The 19,983-nt window shown below is 42.9% G+C and overlaps 1 protein-coding gene across 1 annotated transcript; it reads left to right on the top strand.

The window, feature by feature from the left end:
- The first annotated feature begins 7,653 nt into the window (after positions 1-7,653).
- Positions 7,654-19,836, top strand: LOC121839574 (coiled-coil domain-containing protein 191-like). Its single transcript, XM_042298639.1, has 7 exons — positions 7,654-7,796; positions 7,976-8,157; positions 9,188-9,437; positions 10,007-10,139; positions 10,363-10,654; positions 18,492-18,583; positions 19,712-19,836. Exons 3-7 carry the CDS (start codon positions 9,204-9,206, stop codon positions 19,834-19,836), a joined length of 876 nt encoding a protein of 291 aa, XP_042154573.1. The 5' UTR covers positions 7,654-7,796; positions 7,976-8,157; positions 9,188-9,203.
- Positions 19,837-19,983: the final 147 nt, after the last annotated feature.

The raw sequence follows: 19,983 nt of genomic DNA, 5'->3' as shown, positions 1-19,983 counted from the left end.
TAAAGATTTTTGGTCCTTAATACAGGGCCGACAGACAAGTTACTTACTTTTCCCCCCTTTTACTTGCCTCTTCCATTTTTGTAGATATGCTGCTATTAGTTGGTTGTAATTTTGGGTAGAGCAGACATTTCCATGTCTGTGTTAGTTGCATGTGTGACATAACTCCACCAGTCTTATTTATGATATCAAAAATTATACCTTTATTTTAAAAAATATTTCAATTAGTATATTTGAGTTTAACCACAACATTTGTTGTCTTATTTGTTCTGTCTTTTCAGGTGGATTAATCTGAAATTGCAACCAACTTTCTAAGGCTTGTTTAAAAAATAACAATATTTTGGAGATGATTTCGTTTTCAAATTACCGAAAGTGAGCAGTTGTATTCTGAATAAAGAGGAAAATGCCCTTCTTGAACATGGGGTGAGACATTCTTACTAATTTACCAGAGAACTATTTTGGATTTAAGTATAACTTTTGTATGACTGATGCCTTTAGTGAGACGTCTAAAGCTTTAATATTTAATAATTTCTGCCCTCCGAATTCATATTCGTTGTATATAAATTGGCCCTTTTAATTTAGTCTATAATTTAATTTAAAAAGCAGGTCACTAGGTGTAGGCAAAACCATAAGCAAATAGGTAAACTGTGATATGACTAAAGAGTTAATCAGGGTGATTTTTCCACAAATAGACAGGTATTTTCCTTTCCATGGTAGCAAGATCTTATCTATTTTTGCTAACTTTCTATAAACATTTATTGGAGTGAGATCATTTCTTTCTTTCGGGATTTGTATACCGAGTATGTCCACATCCCCGTCAGACCATTTTATTGGTAACCTACACGTTAACGTAAAAGTATTTAAAAAATTGTGATCCAATATGTAATACAGTAAATGTATTATAATTTGGTTTTAATCCAGAGAGGTTAGCAAAAGTACCTAGATCCTCTATGAGTCTGTGGAGGGATTCTAATTGTGGTTTTAAAAGAAAACATGAATCATCAGTGACACCTTTGTTTTTAAACCACGGATTTCTAATCCCTTAATATTTAAAATTTCTATGGCAATAATAAATAGATAGGCTGATAGTGTACAACCTTGTTTTACTCCTCTTGACAGTTTATAACATCTGAGATGTAGCCATTATTTACTATTTTACACACAGGCTTACTGTACATAACTTTAACCCATTTTATAAGAGATTCTCCAAAATTCAAATATTCTAGGCATTTACATATAAATTCCAGTCATACTTTATCAAAAGCCTTTTCAAAATCAGCTATGAAAACCAGGCCTGGTTTCCCCGATATTTCATACTATTTTATTGTTTCCAGTACTTGTCTTCTATTATCTCCAATGTATTGTCCATGTAAAAAAACTGTCTGATTAGGAGGAATAATATCTGACAATACCTTAGTAAATCTATGTGCAAGCATTTAGCTAGAATTTTTGCATCACAACATTGAAGTGTGAGAAGCCTCCAATTTTTTTTATAATATATTTTTTTTGCTAACCCCCACCTGCCCTGAATGGCAGGTCTCCACTGATTAGGGTAATATCAACATTTATAGGGAAAATATGAGCAAAATACCAAATATAAACCAGGTAAAAACACACTACCCTCCCCTGTGCCCAATAAAAAATAATAAAAAACACAACACCAAAGCAAAAGAAATACTAACAACCCTCCTCTATTTTGGACCACTCCCCCCCAGTCAATTTCAATCTGTCCCTTATCTTTCCAACTTCCCAAATATGATTTGGCTATAGTTTACTACATTGCCTAGAAATAAATATTGGTCAGATATGTGTCTCTGTCTAAAAGTCATCCCTCTCCTAAAAGGTAGGCTATATGCAAAACGTAACTCAAGAAAAAGTTAATGTGTCCGATCTCTCTCCAACTCTGTTTAGCCTATTGGCTAATGTAGCCTAATAATACTGATTGCCTAATATAATAGGCCACGTAAGGATCTCTGGTAATATAACGTCTTTCTTATGCTATTTTAGCATATTTTGATATTGCCTACAGGGTGCAAAATAGCTGCGACCAAGGCTGGCAAGCAAGCTCTGTCACGCACGCCTAAAATAACATTGCGGTACTGTGGTTGGGTTCGGGGCCAGATCTTGCTGAGTGGGTGGGAATCGGACAGAAGCCAGTGGGAGCGGGTGGGTGCAGTATGAAAAGCTGCGTGTGCGGGCGGGAGCGCGATGACCAAATCCGTCCCGCTGAGACCTTTACACCAGTGATGGAACTAGAGTTTTATACATGGGGTGGCCATGGCTACTTCAGGGGGTCCACAGACTGTGACAGAAAATTACTGTGTAACCCTAACCTGGCATCTAAGGAGCATGAATGAATCCTATGATTGCTGATAAGTGGTAGAAGTGATAATTCCCTGAACCCAGAGTTCTTCAATGTGGCAGATAGTGTGGTTCAAAGGGTTACTTCACTAGAATTCTTTAACATAATATGAATAGACTCACTCACACAGTACTCACATACTGGAGAGACTTGGGGCACTGTTTTCATGAATATAAACTCAGCAAAAAAAGAAACGTCCCTTTTCAGGACCCTGTCTTTCAAAGATAATTCGTAAAAATCCAAATAACTTCACAGATCTTCATTGTAAAGGGTTTAAACACTGATTCCCATGCTTGTTCAATGAACCATAAACAATTAATGAACATGCACCTGTGGAACGGTCGTTAAGACACTAACAGCTTACAGACAGTAATCAATTAAGGTCACAGTTATGAAAACTTAGGACACTAAAGAGGCCATTCTAGTGACTCTGAAAAACACCAAAAGAAAGATGCCCAGGGTCCCTGATCATCTGCATGAACGTGCCTTTGGATTACTGCATGGAGGAATGAGGACTGCGGATGTGGCAAGGGCAATAAATTGCAATGTCCGTACTGTGAGACAGCACTACAGGGAGACAGGATGGACAGCTGATCATCCTCGCAGTGGCAGACCACGTGTAACAACACCTGCACAGGATTGTCCACAATAGGCTGAGAGAGGCTGGACTGAGGGCATGTAGGCCGGTTGTAAGGCAGGTCCTCACCAGACAACACCGGCAACAACGTCGGGCACAAACCCACCGTCGCTGGACCAGACAGGACTGGCAAAAATTGCTCTTCACTGACGAGTCGCGGTTTTGTCTCACCATGGGTGATGGTCGGATTCGTGTTTATCGTCAAAGGAATAAGCGTTACACCGAGGCCTGTACTCTGGAGCGGGATCGATTTGGAGGTGGAGGGTCCGTCATGGTCTGGGGCGGTGTGTCAGAGCATCATCGGACAGAACTTGTTGTCATTGCAGGCAATCTCAAAGCTGTGTGTTACAGGGAAGACATCCTCCTCCCTCATATGGTACCCTTCCTGCAGGCTCATCCTGACATGACCCTCCAGCATGACAATGCCACCAGCCATACTGCTCGTTCTGTACGAGATTTCCTGCAAGACAGGAATGTCAGTGTTCTGCCATGGCCAGCGAAGAGCCCGGATCTCCCATTTAGCACATCTGGGACCTGCTGGACCTGCTGGTGAGTGCTAGGGCCATTTCCCCCAGAGATGTCCGGGAACTTGCAGGTGCCTTGGTGGAAGAGTGGGGTAACATCTCACAACAAGATCTGGCAAATCTGGTGTAGTCCATGAGCAGGAGATGCATTGCAGTACTTAATGCAGCTGGTGACCAGTTACTGACTGTTACTCCCTTTGTTCAGGGACACATTATTCAATTTCTGTTAGTCACATGTCTATGGAACTTGTTCAGTTTATGTATCAATTGTTGAATCTTGTTATGTTCACACAAATATTAACACATGTTACGTTTGCTGAAAATAAAAGCAGTTGACAGTGAGAGGACTTTTTTTTGCTGAGGTTATTATCTGGGTTTATAAGTGTTGAACATCCAAAATATTTTCAGAAAATAAAGCTCAAGTACCAAGGAGATAAGATACACAAATGCAGTTACATAAATTGCATAGTTTATTTGCAAAAAAGTACATTTACAAAAAAAACACTGCAATTTGACATACCAGGTATCAAGCAGAAATGGACTTGACAAATATAAATAATTTTGGTGTTTGACTTTCCTAATACAATAGTGCAGTCAGAAGTGTATAGGTCAGTATGTGTAGTGGCATATTATCAATAGGAATATTCAGTGAACTCCTCCAATACTTCCTGGTGTTCTGTCCTAAAAGCATGATACAAAAAGCAAATACTGTTAAATACTATCTTGCTAAAGGATTGAGGAAGAGAGAGAGTGTGGTGTGTGATAATATAACAGGTTCTCACAGTGTGTCCAAGGTGAGCTGTGTGATGGAGGGCAGGTTGTTCAGTGTGTGCAGAGTGTCATGGGTGAGCTGTGGCATGGTGCAGCAGTGGGTGTACATACAGCAAACACCTCCAGGGAGTGCTGTCCTGCCGTGTCCCGTCAGCACACCCACCCAACAGCCCTGCACCACCAGGGACAGCTCCAACTTCATCTTGCTGCCTGACAGACAAGGGAAACAGGGGGATGATGAAAGAAGATGAAAGAGAATGGGCTTGTTCAACACTGCAGCTGACATTGCAGGTGACTGGTGGATGACTGATCTACAAATCACATGCATCATAAACAGCTAACTAGTACATCAGTCAGACCCACAATGCATCACGGATTTGATGCTGTCAAACACGGTCAGTGTAAAGAATTTTATGATAGAATATTTGTGGTGCAAGCAAAAATGTTACAGAAGACCATGTAATAGCATATACTAGAAACGGATATATACCAGTTAACAAATAGGTGTTCCGTTCATGTTTATCCGTACGTTATATGGGCAAACAACTGGCTAGCTTGAGGATGTTATCAATTGCTAGCACTAGTTCAATTCATAGGCAGTCTTATAGAATCCGGCAGACTAACAAAGGTTTCTATTTGTCTGATTTAAGCATTCCTCGACAAAGCACAACAGAAAATATTTTAAAATAACTTTTAGATATTTTAAAAACATAAATTAAGGACATTCAGCATATTTTTGCTTACCAGGAACCAGTGGTGGAAAAAGTACTCGATTGTCATACTTGAGTAAGAGTAAATATACCCTAAAAGAAAATGACTCAAGTGAAAGTCACCCAGTAAAATACTACTTGAGTAAAAGTCTAAAAGTATTTGGTTTTAAATATACTTAGTATCAAAAGTACATGGAATTGCTCAAATGTACTTAATTATCAAAAGTAAAAGTATAAATAATTTCAACTTCCTTATATTAAACAAACCAGACAGCACAATTTATTTGTTTATTTTTATTGACAGATAGCCAGGGGCACACTCCAACACTCAGACATAATTTACAAATGAAGCATTTGTGTTTAGTGAGTCCGCCAGATCAGAGTCAGTATGGATGACCAGGGATGTTCTCTTGACAAGTGTGTGAATTGGACCATTTTCCTGTCAAAATGTAATGAGTACTTTTGGGTGCCAGGGAAATGTATGGAGTAAAAAGTACATTATTTTCTTTGGGAATGTAGTGAAGTAAAAGTAAAAGTTGCCAGAAATATAAATAGTAAAGTAAAGTACAGATACCCCAAAAACGACTAAAGTATGTTTTACTTAAGTACTTTACACCACTGCCAGAAACCAAATCACGTTGCGGATTATTGAGCAGCACGCGCCTCGGTCACTTCTATATAAAGTGTAATTTTGTGCGTTTGCAAACATCTCATTAGAATATCAAATTTGCTGTTAAATAAACATTACTGAGAGTGTTTGCATACTTTATAAGATCTGCAAACTTTTTCTGTGGGACTATAATATTGTTATGTGGACTTTGCACATTCAATGTTAACTTTGGCGTCTTTTTACAACACTCAAATGTTTAACATTTGGGGAAGGGTCCAAAGTTACTATAGTTACCAGACGCTTCGGTTGACAAAAAGTTGAAAGGGAACTTGTAGTTTACTAATGCCACTGTCAAGCAGCCAGTGCGTTTGATGAACGTGGCTAATTGACTACATTAACCACGCACCTCGTTCTATTTTCAGCGTTTTGAGCAGTCGCATTACCAGCAACTGTACAACTAGCAGTACATTACTTTTGTATTAGCTTAAAAAAGTGACTTCTACGTTTTTTTCTGTAAGTCTAGTGTTATAAGTTGTGGTTAATATAACTTTGATGAAGGTATATACATGAGGTTTTCTGTATTAGCCAGGTAAATAGTACAAGCTATTTCTTGGTTTAAAACATTGCATACTTGCATAATCCTGATATGTTTAGCTGGAAAAGATTCACGGAGACTAAAAACCCCACTGCAAATAAGGTAAGGTGTTAATGATTGTGTGTACTTTTGACAGGTGTGAGGTAAAGTCAAATATTGATGACTGTCACCTAGAAAGTGGTGCACAAATCATTCATTGATTACAGGGTTAGAGCGTTGGGCTAGTATAAAAAAAAAGGTTGCTGGATCGAGTCCCCTGAACAAGGCAGTGTTCCCCGGTAGGCCGTCATTGTAAATACGGATTTGACTGACTTGACTAGTTAAATAAAAGGTTATTAAAATATATATTTCCCCCACCGGTCTATGACTGCAAATAACTTTTCTATACATTTTCTGTCTCCATCGCTCAGACACTTCCTTACTGTGAAAAAAAACGATGTAGGATGTACATACAACGATGTAGGATGTACATAATAAAAGTGACCTCAAAACTATCTTTAGAAATAAAGTGGTGCTTCAGAATGTATGGATTTATATGTCTCAGTGATCGGAGAAGGCTGAAGAACCCTTAAAAAGTTTAAATGGCCTTTCTGAGACCCGCTAGTAGTGATCAGGGTGACACAGGGATACTTGAAGCACTCTTAGTCAGATAAGTACTTTTTTCAACTGCTATAGAAAATTCATCTGAAATAATCTGCTGACATTAGGCACTGTCTGAGCTCTACTTAAAAATAATCCTCAGACATTAGGCATTGGCTGGACTCTTGGTTTTGCAGACACCTGTTTACCACGCTCGCAGTCTGTGAACCTGCCTGGGCATAGTAATGACTAAAGCTGAAGTGACAAAGCACCACACTTTCTTTTTGATAGGCCCTCTTTGCTCCTCTGAACTCTCTGCCTGATAAATATAATCTTAATCATCCTAATCTTCACACATTTTCTACAATAACAAGTGAGGCACAGTAATGGGGATATTGACCAATGGCTGAAGGTGAGAGCTCTTTCTTTCACTTTGTCTCACTGTACCTCCTGAAACCGGAGATGGACTGTGTGTGTGTGTGTGTGTGTGTGTGTGTGTGTGTGTGTGTGTGTGTGTGTGTGTGTGTGTGTGTGTGTGTGTGTGTGTGTGTGTGTGTGTGTGCGTGCGTGCAGTGGATATTATTGTGCTATGTCTGTCTATAAGGCCATATGTATTCATGACGTGTACTTTTGTATCCCCAGACAATGGAAATGGCCTCATACTTTGCATTGACTGAGGTGTTTTCCCTGAAGAAGGCCCATTCTGGGATAAGCAGCCAGACAGAGCAGCTGCTGGATCATGACGAAGCATACGGGAAAGGTAGGCTATTCACTCACACCCCCCCCCCACACACACACACACACACACACACACACAAGTATCACAGGCCTTTACAAATGGTGTTATGGACATTTTTCCTGTAGCTCAGGCTCTTCTTAGTGATTGGATGAACAGCAAGTTGCGTCTGGAACTGGAGATAGAGGAGGATGTGATTGTCTCCCCTGAAAAGAACAGTCCAGCAGCCATGGCACCTGCCCAGCCTGTCTCCCTGGACTACAGTAACTTTGATGGTACAGAGACACTAACCTACACAACAACACTTAACTCTTACCTGCCATCTGACATTCTCTAGCAAACAGTGGAACTCACACCTGCTATACCTTGTTTTCTAAAGTTCAGTTAATACATCATACTACAGTCAGTGGGTCCATTGGGACCATACGTCATACACCCTCTGTCTCTCTCTCAGACCTGTATTCCCACCTGGCTGAGGAGGAGGAGAGCTCAGTGGTCAACAACTTCCTTCAAGACCTCATGGAGTGGGAAGTGGTGGATTCTGGGATAGTGCAGGATCTGGCACTAGACTCAGAAGAGTGAGACAGGAGGAAGAGAAGGGGGATGGGCCTCACCTTGGAGGCGCGTCAACGACAGGTACAAAGTTTAAGCTCCACTGACTGTAGTATCTGCATTGGGAGCCAAATGGCCCAGTGAATAGAAATTAATTAAACTGTTTGCTACAACAGCTGGCTTCCATTCATACTTCCTGCTCTCTTTTATGACATAATTCCTTATTTTTTTCTCATTCCAGGTACGTGAGAACCGTGCAATGCGGGATGCGGAGCTCACTGGACCCTATGATCACTCGGCTACACATGCCTCTTCCTAATGTCAATATGCCCTGTTTATTGCTGTTACAATTTTTTTGGTCTTATTTCACTGTAGAGCCTCCAGCCTTGATTTGATTTGATTTGATTTGATTTGAGCCCTGCTCAATATGCCTTAGCTAGCCCTGTTGTTCCACCCCCCACACATGCGGTGACCGCACCTGGCTTAAATGTTCACTCTAGAGACAAAACCTCTCTCCTCGTCACTCAATGCCTTGCCTCCACTGTACTCACATCCTACCATACCCTTGTCTGTACATTATGCCTTGAATCTATCCTTCCGTGCCCAGAAACCTGCCCCCTTTACTCTGTTCCCGAACGCACTAGACGACCAGTTCCTTTGGCCGTACTCTTATCCTACTCCTCCTCTGGTGATGTAGATGTTAACCCTGCATGATGTGGAGGTTAACCCTAACCCTAGCATCACTCCCATTCCCCAGGCGCTCTCATTTGTTGACTTCTGTAACCGTAAAAGCATTGGTTTCATGCATGTTAACATTAGAAGCCTCCTCCCAAAGTTTGTTTTATTCACTGCTTTAGCACACTCCGCCAACCTGGATGTTCTAGCCATGTCTGAATCCTGGCTTAGGAAGCCCACCAAGAATCCTGAAATTTCCATCCCTAACTATAACATTTTCCAACAAGATATAACTGCCAAAGGGGGCAGAGTTAGCCAAATAAATAGGTGCCTGCAAACACCTGGTGAAGACAATTAGCAAATCTGGCCCCTCAAGCTCATCACAGTCACAGCAGGTGTCTGTCTCTAATAGTACGCTTATCGTTGTAATCCCTCATAGACGCTGCCAGGTGGCGATGGAGAGTGACCGGAGGCGTATGCTAAGGCGATGCCTGAGTGATTGGCGGTTGTGGTGTCGGGCGGAGAGAGGACGCCAGGAGCTGTTTGCACAGCAGGAAGAAACACGGTACAAGATTGCCTCACTGATCAATGCTGTGGCAACTGGGAAACTTAAGGCTCCTGAGACACCTGCTCCTGAGCAAATTACAGCCCTTCCTGAGACTTTTGACCAATCACAGACCACAGAACTGGTGAGTGACAATTGTGGACCCCTGCCACTGAAGAAAGTGAACACAAACAAAGCACAGGCATAGATGCATAGGAGGACAAAACATGACAGATAAATACTTGCACACACAGTGTTGTCTGCCCATTGGATATACATTTGCTGGAGCGTGTCACATTAGAGACTGAAGTCCCGAAGGTGGTAACGATGTGTAATTATGAAATAAACATTAGCTAATTCTCCAAAGGGTCGAATGAATCTGCGAGGCAATAAATATGCTTTTTGTATTAATTTGGTTAAGTCATAAATTAGTCTATCACTATTTCCTGAATAAACAAGTTCTGTTTCAGAGTTCCTCTCCTCGTATGAGTTAGCCAGCACTTTTCTGACTGTGAGTTTATCGTCCGGGGAGAGAAACGTTCCCTGCATGACGAGATATTCCCAACACTGCAAGGTTCGCTTTCTCCTCAGAGAGAGAGAGGAAGGGGCTAACAGAAAGAAATAGAGTTGAATAGAGCTTAAGGAAGAGAGGAAAAGAGAATTAGGATGATCAGCTTCATCCTATCTTCATGTGACCCTCAACTGTCTCTGCAGAAAGGTCAGGTGGGGTCACGACCTGCTGGCTCCGCCCCCTCTCCTTCCTGTCAAGGTAACGGACAGCTGGGGGCTGTGGTCCAGCCCACCCTTCCCTGGCAGGTGACACGGCGTCACGCAGCTCTGAGTGGAGGTGAGCAATCAAAGGAAAAGTTGAAATACTGTATATGACCCTGTATCTGTGATTTTGGGAAATTTCAACAACAAAAAATTGATTCGTTCCAGTGTTCTAGGAAACTCCTACCTAGATGTTGAAATATATCAGTGATTAGGGAAAACCCTTTACTTTACCAATTATTTTAAAAATGATGTGCAACATTTCACAATGGATGATAAAGTTCTGTTCTATTCAATAGATGAGCTGAGGCGAGCACGGCAGAGGGGTGAGGTGGGTGAGGAAGGTGGGGACGGCGGTGTAGGTGCTGTCCCCCGTTCTCGTAGTACAGAGTTGCGTGGAGGACGGTTTGAGCGTCGCCACGCCAGCCAGCAACAGACCATCACAGTGCAGAGGAGGCTCCTCTGGGAACAGCAGGAGCAGATCGCACGCCTGCAGGAGATGGGATTGAAGCAGGAGGCACAGATTGCTCAGTTTGCTGTCCCAGCAGCCCAAGGGCCCAGAGGGATGACCTCTGACCACAAAGAACCCAGGTAGGCCCCTCTTCACATTACCATGGGAACTTAGGAGAGGCCCACAGGCTGCCTGTGTGGGGGTGTGGTGTGTCTGTTTGTTCACGCACCGTCCTCTGGAGTATTCTCAAGACCCAAGCCAATCGATACCATGTGGGACTGCATAGAAATGACGGTTCCGCTTGGACGGAATGACGTGATTGTGGATGAAAGTGGCTGACTTCAGTCACAGAGGTCTGCATAGGACCCAAGGGGATCAGCACACTTTCATTGATAGTGCAACACTTAGTATGCAGTGAACAGTTGGTACGAAAGCTCATGACTTGTGGACACTCATCCATGACTTGAAGCAGGCAGCTAAGCATTTTCTAATTTTGGAGTCTGTAAGAGGCTTTTAAATAGTGCTCAGGTCTGAAGACAAGTCATTATCCTGGTGAAGGTTTGGTTTTGGGTTCATAAAGCAGGAGTGTTTAAAAAAAAACTCAAATAGTCCCCTTAAAATTGAGGTGGGGGAGTCATCAGTGGAGGATATATATAGAGGAGGGGGTTTAATTAAAGCAACACACTACATCTGCTTGAGAATATCAATCAAATGTATTTATAAAGCCCATTTTACATCAGCTGATGTCACAAAGTGCTATGCAGAAATCCAGCCTAAAACCCCAAACAGCAAGCAATGCAGATGTAGAAGCATGGTGGCATAACTCCCTAGAAAGACAGGAACGTAGGAAGAAACCTAGAGAGGAACCAGGTTCTGAGGGGTGGCCAGTCCTCTTCTGGCTGTGCCGGGTGGAGATTATAACAGTACATTGCCAAGATGTTCAAACGTTCATAGATGACCAGCAGGATCAAGTAATAATAATCACAGTGGTTGTAGAGGTTGCAACTCGTCAGCACCTCAGGAGTAAATGTCAGTTCCGATCATTCAGAGTTAGAGACATCAGGTGCGGTAGAGACAGAGTCGAAAACAGCAGGTCCAGGACAAGGTAGCACGTCCGGTGAGCAGGTCAGGGTTCCATAGCCGCAGGCAGAACAGTTGAAACTGGAGCAGCAGCACGACCAGGTGGATTGGGGACAGCAAGGAGTCATCAGGCCAGGTAGTCCTGAGGCATGGTCCTAGGGCTCAGGTCCTCAGAGAAAAAGGTACAATTAGGAGGCCTGCGTCTTGTGACCGTAGCGTATGTGTAGGTTTGTATGGCAGGACCAAATCGGAAAGATAGGTCTGAGCAAGCCATGTGATGCTTTGTAGGTTAGCAGTAAAACCTTGATATCAGCCCTAGCCTTGACAGGAAGCCAGTGTAGGGAGGCTAGCACTGGAGTAATATGATCACATTTATTGGTTCTAGTCAAGATTCTAGCAGCCATGTTTAGCACTAACTAAAGTTTATTTTGTGCTTTATCTGGGTAGCCTGAAAGTAGAGCATTGCAGTAGTCTAATCTAGAAGTGACAAAAGCATGTATACATTTTTCTGCATAATTTTTGGAAAGAAAGTTTCTGATTTTTGCAACGTTACATAGATGGAAAAAAAATGTCCTTGAAACAGTCTTGATATGTTTGTCCAAAGAGAGATCAGGGTCCAGAGTAACTAGCATCTCTGTTTTGTCCGAGTTGAAAAGTAAAACATTTGAATCCATCCACTTCCTTATGTTTGAAACACAGGCTTCCAGGGAGGGCAATTTTAGGGCTTCACCATGTTTCATTGAAATGTACAGCTGTGTATCGTCCAAATAGCAGTGAAAGTTAACATTATGTTTCCGAATGACATCACTAAGATGTAAAATATATAGTGAAAACAATAGTCGTCCTATAACGGAACCCTGAGGAACACCGAAATGTACAGTTGATTTGTCAGAGGACAAACCATCCACAGAGACAATCTGATATCTTTCCAACAGATAAGATCTAAACCAGGCCAGAACTTGTCCGTGTAGACCAATTTGGGTTTCCAGTCTCTCCAAAAGAATGTGGTGATCGACGGTGTCAAAAGCAGCACTAAGGTCTAGAAGCACGAGGACAGATGCAGAGCCTTGGTCTGACGCCTTTAAAATATAATTTACCACCTTCACGACTGCAGTCTCAGTACTATAATGGGGTCTAAAACCAGACTGAAGCATTTCGTATACATTGTTTGTCTTCAGGAAGGCAGTGAGTTGCTGTGCAACAGCTTTTTCAAAGTGTTTTGAGAGGAATGGGAGATTCGATATAGGCCAATAGTTTTTTATATTTTCTGGGTCAAGGTTTGGATTTTTCAAGAGAGGCTTTATTACTGCCACTTTTAGTGAGTTTGGTACACATCCGGTGGATAGGGAGCCATTTATTATTTTCAACATAGGAGGGCCAAGCACAGGAAGCAGCTCTTTCAGTAGTTTAGTTGGAATAGGGTCCAGTATGCAGCTTGAAGGTTTTGAGGCCATGACTATTTTCATCAATGTGTCAAGAGATATAGTATTAAAAAACTTGAGTGTCTCCCTTGATTCTAGGTCCTGGCAGTGTTGTGCAGACTCAGGACAGCTGAGCTTTGGAGAAATACGCAGATTTAAAGAGGAGTCCGTAATTTGCTTTCTAATGATCCATGATCTTTTCGTCAAAGAAGTTCTTGAATGTATCACTGCTGAAGTGAAAGCCATCCTCTCTTGGGGAATGCTGCTTTTTAGTTAGCTTTGCGACAGTATCAAATACATTTGGGATTGTTCTTATTCTCCTCAATTAAATTGGAAAAATAGGATGATCGAGCAGCAGGCTCTTCGGTACTGCACGATACTGTCTTTCCAAGCTAGTCGGAAGACTTCCAGTTTGGTGTGGGGCCATTTCCGTTCCAATTTTCTGGAAGCTTGCTTCAGAGCTCAGGTATTTTCTGTATACCAGGGAGCTAGTTTCTAATGACAAATGTTTTTTGTTTTTAGGGGTGTGACTGCATTTTGGGTATTACGCAAGGTTAAATTTAGTTCCTCAGTTATGTATTTAACTGATTTTTGTACTCTGACGTCCTTGGGTAGGTGGAGGGAGTCTGGAAGGGCATCTAGGTATCTTTGGGTTGTTCAAGAACCTATAGCATGGCTTTTGATGATCCTTGGTTGGGGTCTGAGCAGATTATTTGTTGCGATTGCAAACGTAATAATGGTGGTCCGATAGTCCAGGATTATGAGGAAAAACATTAAGATCCACAATATTTATTCCACGGGACAAAACTAGGTCCAGAGTATGATTGTGGCAGTGAGTAGGTCCAGAGACAGGTTGGACAAAACCCACTGAGTCGATGATGGCTCCGAAAGCCTTTTGGAGTGGGTCTGTGTACTTTTCCATGAGAATATTAAAGTCACTAAGAATGTGAATATTATCTGCCATGACTACAAAGTCTGATCGAAATTCAGGGAACTCAGTGAGGAACGCTGTATGTGGCCCAGGAGGCATGTAAACAGTAGCTATAAAAAGTGATTGGGTAGGCTGCATAGAGTTCATGACTAGAAGCTCAAAAGACGAAAACACAGTTTTTGGGGGGGGTTTTGTAAAGTGAAATTTGCTATTGTAAATGTTAGCAAGACCTCCACCTTTGCGGGATGCGCGGGGATACGGTCACTAGTGTAACCAGGAGGAGAGGCCTCATTTAACACAGTAAATTCATCAGGTGTAAGCCATGTTTCAGTCAGGCCAATTACATCAAGATTATGATCAATGATTAGTTTATTGACTATAACTGCCTTGGAAGTGAGGGATCTAACATTTAAGTAGCCCTATTTTGAGATGTGAGATATCACAATCTCTTTCAATAATGACAGGAATGGAGGAGGTCTTTATTCCAGTGAGATTGCTTAGGTGAACACCACCATGTTTAGTTTTGCTCAACCTAGATCGAGGCACAGACACGGTCTCCATGAGGATAGCTGAGCTGACTACACTGACTGTGCTAGTGGCAGACTCCACTAGCTGGCAGACTGGCTATCTCATTGTGGAGCTAGAGAAGTTAGACATGGCTCTAGGGTGGAGTCCGTCACTCCTCAGCAGGCCAGGCTTGGTCCTGTTTGCGGATGAGTCCCAGAAAGAGGGCCAAGAGAAAGAGGGTTTCATCCTAACATCGTTGGTGCCGATGTGGATAACAATATTCCTATATATTCTACACTCGCCAGTTTTAGCTTTAGCCAGCACCATCTTCAGATTAGCCTTAATGTAGGTAGACCTGCCCCCTGGTAAACAGTGTTTGATCGCTGGATAACCATTTTTAAGTCTAATACTGCGGGTAATGAAGACGTCAATGACTAGGGTTTTCAATTTGTCAGCGCTAAAGGTGGGAGGCTTCTGCATCTCATACCCCGTAATGGGTGGAGGAGAGACCAGAGAAGGCTCGGCCTCTGTCTCTGACTTGTTGCTTAATGGGGAGAATTGGTTGAAAGTTTGTCGGCTGAATGAGCGACACCGGTTGAACATTCCTACAGCATTTCCTTCCAGAAGCCATGAGAAAATTGTCCGGCTGCGTGGACTGTGTGAGGGGATTTATACTACTATCTGTACTTATTGGTGGCACAGACGCTGTTTCATCCTTTCCTACACTGAAATTACCCTTGCCTAACGATTGCGTCTGAAGCTGGGCTTGCAGCACGGCTATCCTCAAAATAAGGCGGTCGTTCTCCTGTATATTATGAGTACAGTGACTGCAATTAGAAGGCAATGTTAAGGTTACTACTTAGCTTCGGCTCGTAGAACCATGTCCAGATAAAGGGTCCGGGGTGAAAAAGTTGAATGAAGAAAGTCGAGCAAGGGGAATTAAAAAATATATATATAAAACAGGAATTAAAAAGTAAAAACCGTAAAGTTGGCAGGTAGCAAAGTAACGTTAGCAACAAACCGCACAGCAGCACATAAACAAGTCCACAAGTTGTGACCGGGAAATGACGTATCACACCTCCCTCAGAATAAAACCCAGGCTAATTTAAAATGTACTATGATAAGTGTTATTCTCCCTGCATACTGTATTTCCCTGCATATTATTCCAGGTGTGACAATGTGTCTGCTGAAGGATTCACTCATTAAAAGTTGGTCCGTTGATCACTATTGAGATATCCTCTTCTTGTACTCTCCCTTTAAACAAAAACAAGTCCTTAGAATGTCCCCTGTGTGCAGGGCTAGTTGGGTCAGTCTGGGAAGTTGGGAATTGAGTAGATCTATATTAGAGAGTGAATATCTAATGATGTGTGTTTCTGCTGGGACTCCCGAGTGGCACAGTGGTCTAAGGCACTGCATCGCAGTGCTAGCCAGTCCCTCCAGGATTTCGTGACATTTTTGTGTGATTTCTGCAGCCAAAAATGCTTGATTTTTGCGGCAGATTTTCAGAAATTCTGTGACACATTTTGCAATGTTTTTATCACGTTAATTTCATATAAAGCAATAAGTCATATGTGCTCAGTTTTAGGATGATTTTAAGCAGAATACATAATACAAAAACAATTAAACATCTAAAGTGCTCAATTTTGTTTATTTTCCTGAACAAACAGCTCTGTCATAATCCACTCACACACACCTCTCCTCTCCATCAGGCTTGGGGCTTGCTATCAACACGAGATACACTTCCCATTCCTAATCAATCTCTCTCTCTCTCTCTCTCTCTCTCTCTCTCTCTCTCTCTCTCTCTCTCTCTCTCTCTCTCTCTCTCTCTCTCTCTCTCTCTCTCTCTCTCTCTCTCTCTCTCTCTCTCTCTCTCTCTCTCTCTCTCTCTCTTAAAAACCCAAATAGATTCAAAGCTGATCAATCACTTTCAATTTGAGGGTTGATATTTCTTTCTAATAAATTGTGTTCAATTCTTGATTGTGATTTTTTTTTCTGAAAGGTCGTAAGGGAGATAAAGAACAGAAAACGTAAAATTGAGTTGTGGTTGATTATTATTCAATTTCTCCAGAAAGATTGCGCTTTCGTGATCCGTATTACGTTTTACAGAGTTTAAAACGTCAATGAAATTATCCTACTAAAGCCAGTTAGACTGGGGAGCAGTGCTCTCTAAATTGCACTCAGTGCTTTGAGCCAGTGCTCTCTACCACCCTACTAAAGCAGACTGGGGAGAGCAGAGTGCCGACCACCCTACTAAAGCCAAGGTTAGACTGGGGAGAGCAGAGTGCCCACCCTACTAAAGCCACCACCCTACTAAAGCCAAGGTTAGACTGGGGAGAGCAGAGTGCTGACCACCCTGCCGACCACCCTACTAAAGCCAAGGTTAGAGACTGGGGAGAGCAGAGTGCCGACCACCCTACTAAAGCCAAGGTTAGACTGGGGAGAGTGCAGAGTGCCAGACCACCCTACTAAAGCCAAGGTTAGACTGGGGAGAGCAGAGTGCCGACCACCCTACTAAAGCCAAGGTTAGACTGGGGAGAGCAGAGTGCCGACCACCCTACTAAAGCCAAGGTTAGACTGGGGAGAGCAGAGTGCCGACCACCCTACTAAAGCCAAGGTTAGACTGGGGAGAGCAGAGTGCCGACCACCCTACTAAAGCCAAGGTTAGACTGGGGAGAGCAGAGTGCTGACCACCCTACTAAAGCCAAGGTTAGACTGGGGAGAGCAGAGTGCCGACCACCCTACTAAAGCCAAGGTTAGACTGGGGAGAGCAGAGTGCCGACCACCCTACTAAAGCCAAGGTTAGACTGGGGAGAGCAGAGTGCCGACCACCCTACTAAAGCCAAGGTTAGACTGGGGAGAGCAGAGTGCCGACCACCACCCAAGGTTAGACTGGGGACTAAACTAAAGCCAAGGTTAGACTGGGGAGAGCAGAGTGCCGACCACCCTACTAAAGCCAAGGTTAGACTGGGGAGAGCAGAGTGCCGACCACCCTACTAAAGCCAAGGTTAGACTGGGGAGAGCAGAGTGCCGACCACCCTACTAAAGCCAAGGTTAGACTGGGGAGAGCAGAGTGCAGAGTGCCGACCACCCTACTAAAGCCACCCTACGCCAAGGTTAGACTGGGGAGAGCAGAAACTAAAGCCAAGGTTAGCGGGGAGTGAAACGCACTCACCTTGATACTTTCAGTGCTTCCCGCAGTCTTCCCTGCTACCACTTCAGTCATGGTGATCTGCCGCTGCTGTGGGAACTGTTCTGACATTCTCATATGCTTTGCTGATTTGATTGTTGACTTTCTCTTGTTTCCAAAAACATTTGGAAATTGTTTCGCATGGTCATTAGCTGTTTTTTTGGTTGGCAAATGAGATTGATTTCTGTTCATTGTACTGCCTGTCAGCCATCAACAATCAACCATCATCTTCACACGTGAATACGCTGACAGGCCAGGGGGGGAAAACATTGTTGACGTGTGGTTGGATTGGGCCATTTTCCACGGTAACAGTGCAGGATTTGGTCAAAATGACGAACCTGCTTTTGATTGGACACTTTTATGCCCTAAAAATGTGGGAATTGGTCAAAATGGCTCTTGCATAATATGCGCTGATTGGTTGATTTTCGCATTGAATTATGCGATCGCAGAATCGCGGAGTCCTGGAGGGACTGGCTAGCTATGCCACTAGAGATTCTGGGTTCGAGTCCAGGCTCTTTCGCAGCCGGCTGCAACCGGGATTGGCCCATTGTCTTTCGGGTTAGGGGAGGGATGTGCTTGTCCCATCGCGCATTAGCGACTCCTGTGGCGGGCCGGGAACAGTACAGTGTTTCCTCTGACACATTGGTGTGGCTGGCTTCCGGGTTAAGTAGGCATTGTGTCAAGAAGCAGTGGGGCTTGGTTGGGTTGTGTTTTGGGGGACTCTCGACCTTCGCCTCTCCCGAGTTCGTACGGGAGTTGCAGCGATGAGACAAGACTGTAACTACCAATTGGATACCATGAAAAAGGGGTAAAAATAGATGTGTGTTTCTGGATGATGTTCTGTGTTCCAGGGCTGGGAGTGTCTCTCAAGGGAACGTTAGCCGCTCCTCAGCCTCCAGGAAACTAGCCGTCCGTCTGCCATGTTGTCATCCCACTGTCATGGGTCAGTCAGCACATTAACCTCCATGTTTAGCTCTGACGGGCTAAACCACACACACATAGACATCCATTCCAGATGGTTGACCTTACAATGGTCTTGTTATGAAGTATAATAGAAAAGAGTAGAAAATGAATTTTATTGCTGTGAGTCGATTGTAGGGGAGAGTGGGGTAAGTTGAGCCACCCTTGTTTCTAGAAAATCATACCCACAATTAAAACATTTACCAAATATATCATATAGTCTGGAAGAAACCACACGGAAGAAGTGCTAAGCACGTTACGTACAAAAAATGGATTTTCACCAAGTCAAATTAGTTTATTGTGTTAGAGGTTTCATGATGCTTGTATCTAAACCAAAGTAGGTCATTTTAAGATTGTTCTATACATCAGTTGTGTCTCTATGAGCTTCAGTATTGGGTCCTAAACCTAGCATGAAAATGCATCCTTGTAGCTGTGTGGGATTATATCGTCAAAATGTCTGCCTTGGGGTAAATTGAGCCAATGGCAAGATGAAAAAATTATATGAGGTAACATCAGGGCCTGGCCTATGTTAACAGTGGGGTTTTTTTTAAGTACAAAGTGTTTGTTAGGTGTTAAGCCTGTGTTAAAAAAAAGGTGATTGTCACTGTTGAATTGTGTTTGGGAAATAAAGATAGACATGGTTTTAAAAAGGTAGTGGTAATATTTAATCCAGTACGGGGTAAGTTGACGTGAATTATGATTATTTCCAGGGATACACAACATCCTGAAATATGTAGATACTATATTTCCCTTGACAGAGTGATGCTGAATGTAAAATATGGCTCAACTTGCCCCACTCTCCCCTATAGAGCCGTAGCTGTATAGAGCCATAGCTACGGTAGCTTACATGGAGGAATACAGTTTCACTCAATAAAACTATGTTTGGCTAAAATGTCCTCTATGTGGGAGGAATAGGAAGGGGGGATTTGAGAAAGGTGGAGAGGGACTGCGGATACACACAGATACATACTGACAAACGCACACACAATACATTAGAACATTCTATTTTGACACAGAACAACACCCAAATGTAAGTACCTAGCCTTTACCCCTGTTTTTTTCTATTATCTCCCTTCCTCGTTCTCTCTCCCTCTCTCTCCCCCTTCAACAGCCATGGAGGAACGTGCTCGTCAGCGAGCGGAGCGCAGGAGGGAGGTGGAGGAGTTGAAGACAAAGAAGGAAGAGGAGAGAATAGTGAGGAATGGAGTGTTTAGGCCAGTGGGGGATGTGGAATAGTTTGGTGTCCAAAAAGATGTATAGGTCTTCAGACGGGGGGAATTAGAGAGGCTATTCAACTTTATATGAAGTTTTTGGGTACAATTAAAATGTGTTTGGGGAAATGTAATAGTGTGCAGGCATTAAATCAATCAACTGTTTTATTTT

The sequence above is a fragment of the Oncorhynchus tshawytscha genome, linkage group LG16 (genome assembly GCF_018296145.1).
Source record: "Oncorhynchus tshawytscha isolate Ot180627B linkage group LG16, Otsh_v2.0, whole genome shotgun sequence".
NCBI lineage: Eukaryota > Metazoa > Chordata > Actinopteri > Salmoniformes > Salmonidae > Oncorhynchus > Oncorhynchus tshawytscha.
This window is presented reverse-complemented; position numbering and strand designations above follow the sequence as displayed.

Coding starts and splice junctions, on each gene's coding strand:
- LOC121839574 (XM_042298639.1), top strand. CDS start 9,204: ATGGAGAGTGACCGGAGGCGTATGCTAAGGCGATGCCTGAGTGATTGG. Junction 9,438..10,006: donor AATCACAGACCACAGAACTG/GTGAGTGACAAT, acceptor CTGTCTCTGCAG/AAAGGTCAGGTGGGGTCACG. Junction 18,584..19,711: donor TTGTCATCCCACTGTCATGG/GTCAGTCAGCAC, acceptor CCCCTTCAACAG/CCATGGAGGAACGTGCTCGT.